The 11,319-nt window shown below is 41.0% G+C and overlaps 1 protein-coding gene across 1 annotated transcript in view; it reads left to right on the top strand.

The window, feature by feature from the left end:
- The first annotated feature begins 721 nt into the window (after positions 1–721).
- LOC127055132 (uncharacterized) overlaps positions 722–11,319 on the top strand; it is a 1,051,551-nt gene continuing 1,040,953 nt past the window's right edge. The window contains exon 1 of the mRNA XM_050961773.1: positions 722–1,712. Coding sequence (XP_050817730.1) covers positions 821–1,522 — 702 coding nt within the window. The 5' untranslated portion in view covers positions 722–820 and the 3' untranslated portion in view covers positions 1,523–1,712. The remainder of the gene's footprint in view (positions 1,713–11,319) is intronic.

Genomic DNA, 11,319 nt, shown 5'->3' with positions numbered 1-11,319 from the left:
AAGAACTACCCTGTGGAAAATTAGTGGAAATTGTCTCACTGTAATTTTATTGAGTCCAGGCCTGTATAACACTCTTGATGCTACCTTAATACAAATAAGTAATATTAACCTTAATATTTTATGAGTGTCATCACATATAGCAGCAGAGTATGTTTGAACTTTATAATGAGAGGGAAGGAGATTTTGCTCTTGAAGTAGCTGTAGAGCATATTGAAATATATAATGAGGGGTTGCAGTGTATGAGCGCTTAGAAAAACTGGGAGTTTAGGTTAAGTTGGATAGAAAAGATAGACTGAATTTGGTTTGGGATCAGCGATGCAGCATCACTGAGAAAAGATTTTGTCCACTTTAATTGTTGCGGAGTAGCAGTTGGAGCATCTCTCAGTGCCAGCCTTAAAATGACAATGTGTGCTGAGCTTGTGTTTGTCAGTCTATTTGGTTGGTTTGTTTGAAGGACCGTGTGCTGTAGCTGGCAGTTGAAGGTGGAGCTACTAGGAAGGTTTGAAAGCTAGAAGCCTCTGGTAATTGGCTGAGCCTTAACCAGTGGGCGGGGCATTCACTCAGGCCAAGGCTTTATAAAGCTGCGCACAAGCGACCAGGGAGCTTAGCGACCAGGAGCTGCTAACAGGGAGTTTTGCAAGGGAGTTTGGAAGGGGGGTAGAAAGGGAAGGGGGGTCCCTTGTCGGTCTCATCTGTGACCCATTGGTCCCCTGAGCCTATAAACCGAGCCACATCCAAAACCTTACTGTTTACAGCAGAGCAGAGCCGACAGGGAGCTGTAGACGGGAATTTGAGAGAGTTTGACAGAGGGAGGCTTACAATGGTGAGGAGGACTCGCAACACCTGTGCCAGCACTGCTTCTGTCTCCTCCACCTGCGCCTGTAGCCAGACAGAGCACCAAAGCATGGATGCTTTTACCCAGATTCTGGTGTGGGCTTTCAAAGACTGTAATTTGCAATTTCCACTTCCTGATATCCAGGCTGGGAGTGGCATCCAATGTGAAAGGTGCCTACTGGTGGAATCTCTCAGGCAGCAGGTGGGAGAGCTACAGGAGGAGGTGGCTAGGCTGAGGAACATCCATATCCATGAGCAATTCCTGGACAGTATCCATGTGGAGACAGCTGACGTAGCTGTCCCAGTTGACAGGACTACTGACACAACAGTGGAGGAGGAGATGCCTCAGGGTGTGTCTGACACACCAGTGGAGGAGGAGGCTCAGGGTGGACACAGCCAGCTGGTTACTTCTAGCAGCAGGCAGTGCTCCACCGCTGCTGCGAACCCTCCTGCTGTGGTAAAAGATAACCGTTATGCTCTTCTTGATACAGGAGAGAAGGAATCACCCCCAACAGTTAAGGAGGTGAAGCCTCGTACCCTTAAGGCTGGGAGGTCTGCTGCCACCACTGATAAGAAACGTAGGGTAGTGGTGGTTGGAGACTCTCTGCTGAGGGGGACGGAGACACCCATCTGTCGCCCTGACCGTTCATCCCGGGAGGTATGCTGCCTGCCAGGGGCCCGTATCTGAGATGTTACAGAGGCATTGTCGAGGATTATCCGGCCTTCTGACTACTACCCCATGCTACTCATCCATGTGGGCACAAATGATACTGCGAGGTGTGACACTGAGCAGATCAAGAGTGACTACAGGGCTCTGGGAGTATGAGTTAAGGAGTTTGGAGCGCAGGTGGTATTCTCTTCGATTCTTCCTGTTGAAGGTAGGGGTCCGGGCAGAGACAGATGCATTGTGGAGGTGAATGCCTGGCTGCGAAGATGGTGTCGCCAGGAGGGCTTTGGCTTCCTCGACCACGGGATGCTATTTGAGGAAGGACTGCTAGGAACAGATGGCGTTCACCTTTCGAAGAGGGGAAAGGCCTTATTTGTGCACAGACTGGCTAACCTAGTAAGGAGGGCTTTAAACTAGATTCGACGGGGACAGGTGAGCGAAGCCCACAGGTAAGTGGGGAACAAGACCTGGGAGATGGGTTGGAAACAGGAGGGAGCATGGGCTATAATGGCAGAGAAGAAGGAGGGTCAGGGCAAAGCTGGGAGGCAAGATCAAACCAGTATCTTAGATGCCTGTATACAAATGCAAGAAGTATGGGTAATAAGCAGGAGGAACTGGAAGTGCTAATAAATAAATACAACTATGACATTATTGGCATTACTGAAACTTGGTGGGATAATACACACGATTGGAATGTTGGTGTGGATGGGTATAGTTTGCTCAGGAAGGATAGACAGGGGAAAAAGGGAGGAGGTGTTGCCTTATATATTAAAAATGTACACACTTGGACTGAGGTGGAGATGGACATAGGAGACGGAAGTGTGGAGAGTCTCTGGGTTAGGCTAAAAGGGGTAAAAAACACAGGTGATGTCGTGCTGGGAGTCTACTACAGGCCACCTAATCAGGTGGAAGAGGTGGATGAGGCTTTTTTCAAACTAACAAAATCATCCAAAGCCCAAGATTTTGTGGTGGTGGGGGACTTCAACTATCCAGATATATGTTGGGAAAATAACACCACGGGGCACAGACTATCCAATAAGTTCTTGGACTGCATTGCAGACAACTTTTTATTTCAGAAAGTTGAAAAAGCTACTAGGGGGGAAGCTGTTCTAGACTTGATTTTAACAAATAGGGAGGAACTTGTTGAGAATTTGAAAGTAGAAGGAAGCTTGGATGAAAGTGATCATGAAATCATAGAATTTGCAATTCTAAGGAAGGGTAGAAGGGAGTACAGCAGAATAGAGACAATGGATTTCAGGAAGGCGGATTTTGGTAAGCTCAGAGAGCTGATAGGTAAGGTCCCATGGGAATTAAGACTGAGGGGAAAAACAAGTGAGGAAAGTTGGCAGTTTTTCAAAGGGACACTATTAAGGGCCCAAAAGCAAGTTATTCCAATGGTTAGGAAAGATAGAAAATGTGGCAAAAGACCACCCTGGCTTACCCTTGAGATCTTGCGTGACCTACAAAATAAAAAGGCGTCATATAAAAAATGGAAACTAGGTCAGACAACGAAGGATGAATATAGGAAAATAACACAGGAATGCAGAGGCAAGATTAGAAAATCAAAGGCACAGAATGAACTCAAACTAGCTATGGGAATAAAGGGAAACAAGAAGACTTTTTATCAATACATTAGAAGCAAGAGGAAGACTAAGGACAGGGTAGGCCCACTGCTCAATGAGGAGGGGGAAACAGTAACGGGAGACTTGGAAATGGCAGAGATGCTTAATGACTTCTTTGTTTCGGTCTTCACTGAGAAGTCTGAAGGAATGTCTAATATAGTGAATGCTTACGGGAAGAGGGTAGGTTTAGAAGATAAAATAAAAAAAGAGCAAGTAAAAAATCACTTAGAAAAGTTAGATGCCTGCAAGTCACCAGGGCCTGATGAAATGCATCCTAGAATACTCAAGGAGTTAATAGAAGAGGTATCTGAGCCTCTAGCTATTATCTTTGGGAAATCATGGGAGACAGGGGAGATTCCAGAAGACTGGAAGGGGGCAAATATAGTGCCCATCTATAAAAAGGGAAATAAAAACAACCCAGGAAACTACAGACCAGTTAGTTTAACTTCTGTGCCAGGGAAGATAATGGAGCAGGTAATCAAAGAAATCATCTGCAAACACTTGGAAGGTGGTAAGGTGATAGGGAATAGCCAGCATGGATTTGTAAAGAACAAATGGTGTCAAACTAATCTGATAGCGTTCTTTGATAGGATAACGAGCCTTGTGGATAAGGGAGAAGCGGTGGATGTGATATACCTAGACTTTAGTAAGGCATTTGATACGGTCTCACGTGATATTCTTATAGATAAACTAGGAAAGTACAATTTAGATGGGGCTACTATAAGGTGGTTGCATAACTGGCTGGATAACCATACTCAGAGAGTAGTTGTTAATGGCTCCCAATCCTGCTGGAAAGGTATAACAAGTGGGGTTCCGCAGGGGTCTGTTTTGGGACCGGTTCTGTTCAATATCTTCATCAACTATTTAGATGTTGGCATAGAAAGTACGCTTATTAAGTTTGCGGACGATACCAAACTGGGAGGGATTGCAACTGCTTTGGAGGACAGGGTCAAAATTCAAAATGATCTGGACAAATTGGAGAAATGGTCTGAGGTAAACAGGATGAAGTTCAATAAAGATAAATGCAAAGTGCTCCACCTAGGAAGGAACAATCAGTTTCACACATACAGAATGGGAAGAGACTGTCTAGGAAGGAGTATGGCAGAAAGAGATCTAGGGGTCATAGTAGACCACAAGCTTAATATGAGTCAACAGTGTGATACTGTTGCAAAAAAAGCAAACATGATTCTGGGATGCATTAACAGGTGTGTTGTAAACAAGACACGAGAAGTCATTCTTCTGCTTTACTCTGCGCTGGTTAGGCCTCAACTGGAGTATTGTGTCCAGTTCTGGGCACCGCATTTCAAGAAAGATGTGGAGAAATTGGAGAGGGTCCAGAGAAGAGCAACAAGAATGATTAAAGGTCTTGAGAACATGACCTATGAAGGAAGGCTGAAGGAATTGGGTTTGTTTAGTTTGGAAAAGAGAAGACTGAGAGGGGACATGATAGCAGTTTTCAGGTATCTAAAAGGGTGTCATCAGGAGGAGGGAGAGAACTTATTCACCTTAGCCTCCAATGATAGAACAAGAAGCAATGGGCTTAAACTGCAGCAAGGAAGATTTAGGTTGGACATTAGGAAAAAGTTCCTAACTGTCAGGGTAGTTAAACACTGGAATAGATTGCCTAGGGAAGTTGTGGAATCTCCATCTCTGGAGATATTTAAGAGTAGGTTAGATAAATGTCTATTAGGGATGGTCTAGACAGTATTTGGTCCTGCCATGAGGGCAGGGGACTAGACTCGATGACCTCTCGAGGTCCCTTCCAGTCCTAGAGTCTGAGTCTATGAGTCTATGAAGGGTCTGACTTTCAATAAGGCTTAGAGGCCAGACTTACAATAGCATTTTAGGTACCTAATGAAATTTATAAAATAGCCTAACTCCCATTGGGCCTAAATACCTTTGCAAATCTAGCCCTAAGCTTCTAATAGTCTTTACCTTACTTTAGAAAATAGGACTTATGCACTTTTCAAAATCTCACTCCATAACTAAATGTATTGTCCCAGAATCTCAGCTGTTGTGCCCCGATACTAAGGCCAGTTCTGCACCATCCCAGTGCCCAGTAAAGATCAGAACTGCCTGATTCAATCTATCCTAACTTCCAAAAGCTCTAATGGGCTGTTGCAGCCAGATATTGCTGGTGACATGGCTACTTCTCCCATGCGGTGTATGGAAAACTGTGTATAAATTACAAGCCACCCCTTTAAAAACTATGGTACTATTTGCAGGGTAGGGGACTCTATGGCTCAAAGCCAGGTCTTCAGCGAGTCAACCTAAAGTAAGGTGCATTGAATTATGCCTCTCTGTTTTAGGGAGCAGCCTGCTTTGTCTGTTAATCTGTTTCAGGGTTCTTGTTCTGTATTTTGAGAAATAAAGTAATGTTACACTGCAGCCTTCCACAAGGCTATTGTCTGGCTAATATCTAACCTCTGTATGTATGCCGAAAACAGAACACCAGAGGAATTGCCCTATACGAGTTGCTATAGCAAGGGGAATCTTCCACTCTCTGGTAACTTGGCTCCAGGGTACCTTTATGCCAATATATTGGCATATATCTGCCATAATGGACCTGGGAATCAGGCCCTTTAGCTTGTTTGTATGAACACTATGTTCTTCCCTAGAATGCAAAATAATCTGATGACACATATTTGAAAGCACCATATATCTAATGGTTAAAGAGGAAAGAGAGCTCACAAATTTGGTCATCGGTGTCATATGACAATGCTGCATTGCAAGGCTGCGTGAATACATTGTGATGTGTCATTGCACGCACTGAAAGTTTGTGTCAGATTTAAACTCACAATATAGGGCCATTTAAATTACTAATTCAGCTAGTTTATTCTAGAAAGCCACTTGGTAAATGGCAATATCCCCAGGTAAAATGCAGATAAGTGGACAGAGCACTATCACTATCCTGTATTTTGGGAAGAAGAGTCACTGCAATGAAGGCAAACAGGCAAAGTGCTACTACTGCCTTTTTCCTTAAGAGGTAGAATCTCACTCCTGCAAGCTCCTGCCTGCATTAACTCAGCTTCTGCATATAGCTTGGAAAGTGTTGTGTTATTTATTTAGAAGGTCAGACGGTTCACTCATATGTTCCTTTAAACTGCTAATGTTGGATTACTGGATTATTAACGGAAATGAAGGGAGCTGCAAGAAGGAACAAAGAGCAAGCAGCGAGTAAAGAAAGGTGAGCTGCAACAAATCCTGTCTCCTTATTCCCTCCCAACAGATTCTCATCTTACTCTTCAACAAACAACTTTCAATTAAATAATTTTTTTTTTAAAAAATCAAAGATATAATGGATGGCCACAAAGTACCTGATGAGCCAGGGCAAGCATTGCAGGCATCTGAATGTTTTAATCTCAGCAACCCGATTTAAGGACTAGCTCTGGGAAAGATGTTTCCAATTTTACTAGTATCTGTTTTTCAAATGTATACAAATTGTATAAATTGAAGAAGAAAATTAATTATTTTTTTTCAGGTTCCTTATTACTTAGGTTGAATAAGTAAGTGGTATCCCATCTATATTACTCTGCGCATGTCTCCTGTAGATGCAAACTTAAGGAACTTAGCAGGAAAAATAAAAAGGATTGAGGCATAAATGAGAACTGAGCTGCTTTTTATGATTCAGACATTGCAAAAGTCCTTTGTTCTCATTTTATCTCAGAACTTTAGTACTGTATATATTCAAGTTCTAGCTGGACGGTTTTGCATCAGTATAACACCTCACTCAGCTCTAAAAATGATGGGACAGAACTAATTTCAATTCACAGGATTTATTGCATAATATATGAGCAACAAAAATGTGTATATAAACTACCTTTTTAAAATATAGCACCAGGACTGCATTTCATCAAACACATGTGCATTACATGTCATGTGTCAGTTCTGGTTGATTTTGTCTTTTTTTTTAAACTAACGGGCCACATAAATATGTTGACCCTTAGGGCCAAAAACAACATTGTTTGACCCATGGAGTCACAGGAAAGGAGAGAAAAAAACACACACTAGAAGTGCATAGATGCTGACTTAAGAACTAAGGAGGTCTGAAATTAGAAATAAAGCTGATCTCTGATGTGGGGTAACATTGAAAACTTCAGTTTGACCACAGGGCCATCACTATTATTTATCCTGTATCCATTTTAAAACGTATTTAGAACTTTAAGAGGGATGGGTCAATGCTTACTACTTTCTGCTCCAAAGTGGTCTTCTCTCTCACTTATACTTAAATAAGCAAGTAGACGCCAATTACTACATTTCCATCCCCCCCGCCAATAAATAAATAGTTGTGTGCTTTGCCTCTGGGCAGAAGTGCTGAGTAATTATAGCAAACAGATTTCATGAGTATGTTTGTGAACAAAACCAGCATATTTGTTTGACTGGTATTGGCAACCCAATTTTTAATCACTAATTCACCAATATTCCAATCTGCATGTTTTCCACAGTTAATGTATGTACAAAACAGACCGATGGTTCTATTCCGCTGTGGTTTGTGCTATGATAGAACAGAAATAGGCATGATCGCCTGCAATTTAACTGTGAGTGCATCCTCAGCAAAATGAAACAAAAACATGTTTTGAATCCAACTAGCCTCTAGGACTCAATGACAATTTGGCAATGAGTTCCATGAGCTAATTATGCTCTTGGGGAAAAAACAATTGTATTACTTTCAATTAGTTAAAAATGAGTAAAACAAAACAAAGCAAACTATTCAGCTGTAACCCTCTTGATTTTAAAGGAAGATAACTGGTGGCAGGATATTTCCATGAAGTGGACTCAGCTTTGAAATTTTTTTACCATTAACTTCCCAGGTATGCTGAAAAGCCACATTTTTCCTTAAGCTTAGGAGATGGAGCATGTTTATGTTTGCTAAGAGTGACAGGCTATTTTATTATATTTTCTGGTAGATATTTATCTGTTCTTTGAAGTATGAGTAAATCATTATATAAATAAATTATATTGTGAATATAAATTTGTATAGTTGGTGCCCACAGGGAGGATGGGATAGATGAACATTTTATAAATCTAAATACACTCAAATCTCTTCTTAAGCTCCACTTCTTCCAACTGTAAATCCCCATCAGAACTTCACATCGTTGAAAATTTTTTGATGAAAAATCAGTTTTGTCCAAACCAAAATATTGCATAGAAACTTCCTAATTTTTTCAAATATTTCAAAGGTTGAGGATGGAATTTCTGGTCATAACACACAGGAGAAAAAGACACCAGAATAGCCGAGCGGTCTTAAAACATCCGCTCAGTGTGAAGTGGCAGTCAAAAATGCTACCAGAATATTAGGAACCATTAAGAAAATGATAGATACCAAGACAGAAAATATCATAATGCCACTATATAAATCTCTGGTACACCCACTGCTTGAATACTGCTGGTTGCCTCACCTCAAAAAGATATATTAGAATTGGTAAAGGTACAGAGAAGGGCAACAAAAATGATTAAGGGTATAAAACAGCTTCCGTATGAGAGATTAAAAAACACCCAGTTTAGAAGAGAGACAACTAATAGGATATATGATAGAGGTCTACAAAATCATGACTGGTGTGGAGAAAGTGGTATATATTCCTTCACATAACACAAGAATCTGGAGTCACCCAATGAAATTAATAGGAAGCAGATTTAAAACAAACTGAAGGTAATATTTCACACAACTCACAGACAACCCGTGGAACTTGTTGCCAGGGGACATTGTGAAGTCCAAATGTACAATGGAGTTCAAAAAAGAATTAGATAAGTTCCTAGAGGACAGGTCCATAAATGGCTATTAGCCAAAATAGTCAGGGATGGAACCCCATGATCTGGGCATCTGTAGCCTCTGACTGCCAGAAGCTAGGAATGGTGGACAGGGGCTGGATCACTAGATGATTACCTGTTCTGTTCATTTCCTCAGAAGCACCTGGCATTGGCCACTGTTAGAAGACAGGCTAGATGGACCATTGGTCTGACCCAATATGGCAATTCTTATGTTTTTACAATAGGGGACTCACCAGGAGGACCCAGGTTCAAGGGTCTTTCTCTAGCTCTCCTTTAGAGCTGTTCCAGTTTGTATAAATAAATATTTATTGAGTCAAAAAAATGAGACTAACTTTAGGACACTCAACTAGGAGGTGGGAAACCTATGTTCAACTCCATTCCTGATTTGGAAGGTGAGTGCCCTATGCACCAGGCTACTGGCTATTCTGGGGTCTTCCCCCCACCATTAAAAAATTTCTGAACGTCTAATTTTCATTCCACATTAGAATGAAGTTGAATGTTGAAATCTTGAATTTTTTTCAGGAAACAGAATTGCTGTTTTCTGGCCAGCCCTAACTATACTCATCATGTCCCCAAGCTTTTCCATGTCCATTCCTATCTGATCTTTGTCCTTTATGCTCTTTCTACAATAGACATGTATATCCTTATTCTAGCAATAACACAATTTAATCATTGCTGGATATTGCTCGTTGCTGGAATAGGTTACTAATTTTTCTATTATAGACACAACACTAAGGCCTGATCCAAAGCTTATTGAAATTAATGGACAAACTCCCACTGACTTCAGTACGTTTTGAATCAGGTCCTTATTCCCCAATTCTGCAAATACATAGGCACACACTGAACTTTACGCACTCTGAGTAGCTCTGTGAGTTCAACGATACTATTCACAGTGAATAAAAGTTAAACATATGCATAAGTCTTTGCAGAACTTGGTCCTTGCATTGCAAGCTCTTTAAGTCATGTATCATAACCTTCGTTTCAGTTTCATGTGTGGCGCATACGATCCAGTCTTAAGGCATAAAGTGTGGGGATCCAACTCCTCACTTCTCAATGTAAAATACCACTGAGCTAATCTTTGGTGCCACAGTGATATTTTCTATCTCTATCTTTCTAGCAAACCTAATGATGGAGGGCAGGAAGAGCCTTATGATGCAAATTTCCATAGCACGGTTGATATGTCTGGGGAAGTATGGTGTGATTTTAGATTCAGCTTCCTAAATTGGCCTGCAAACCGGGTATGCTACTGCCTTTTTACTGTACGGATTTGAACAGAGTTTATTTTTTGCTTGAGAGAAGAGTCTAAGAGATAATATGGGGCTCTCTTTTCTCTCAGCAATAGCAACAGCAATCTCTTTCCACTGAGAAAGAGATGATTGCTTTGTAAAGCAGAGCAGTTCCCCTGTTATCCCACTAATAATACTGGATTATGAGAGTAACAAGTTTGTATTAGTGACAAAGCTCATTTTCTCTACTTTATGTCATTTTAACATGTGTCAACTGAAAGATGCAGTTGCAAATTTCCAGCATGCACCTCTCCTACCTCCTATCCATACAAAAGAGAAAGACCTAATTATTGCACTGAGAGAGGGTCTTAGTTTGCACTGAATTACAGTACGTGATATTTGCTTTCTACAGTTAGATTCCTTGGTTAATGGGTTGAGAAAGAGGAGTGGGGAGAAATATAAATTAAAGCAGTAAAGTGGTAGAAATCATGCTGAATGACTAGTATCGTAATAGGGAATGAATAGAAATTGAATTGCCTTCTCTGCCCATGATATGTGAAATTCTCATGGTGAAAGATTTGCACAAATATAGTGATACAGCATGGCCTTCCTGTGTATTATGGAACACAAATTTTGCTGTCAGATGTTCTGACTGAGGGTTAACAGCTGGGAAAGTATGTGCCCCTTTCCACCAAGGATAAGGAGGAATTTAATAGCTGGGAAGATTAGATTGGGGAAGCTTGTTACTAGAAGGTGTCCAGTGCATGGACCTTTACAACTTCAGAGCTCATTTCCAAGCTTTCCCACTTCTTGTCCCAAAAGCTTATCTTTAGAGTAGGTGAAGATGCTGCAGGCACTTATGTTATTACAATTCCCATAATAGTGTTCACAGCTCTTACCAATATTATGTACAATGTTCAATAATATACTGTTTACTCTCTTTTCCAGAAACTTTAATGAAGGTGTTAGATATGATCAATCTTAACTCCAACCCCACTAGACACTCCCTTCCAACAATTTACATTTATTGTACTTAGTTCTTTCAGCCAACTTTCCATAGACATTACCGAGCCCATATCCAAGTCATTTACATTATTTTTCAGGATTTTGAAAGACAGATATGACATACTTTATTAAAATAAATATTATATTTATCACTTTCTATTCTTCCACTACTTTGATAATTCTATTTTAACAAGTC

This window comes from Gopherus flavomarginatus, chromosome 1, assembly GCF_025201925.1.
Source record: "Gopherus flavomarginatus isolate rGopFla2 chromosome 1, rGopFla2.mat.asm, whole genome shotgun sequence".
In the NCBI taxonomy this organism is placed as follows: Eukaryota; Metazoa; Chordata; order Testudines; family Testudinidae; genus Gopherus; species Gopherus flavomarginatus.
Note: the sequence above shows the minus strand (reverse complement) of the source record. Positions and strands in the feature narration are given on the sequence as shown.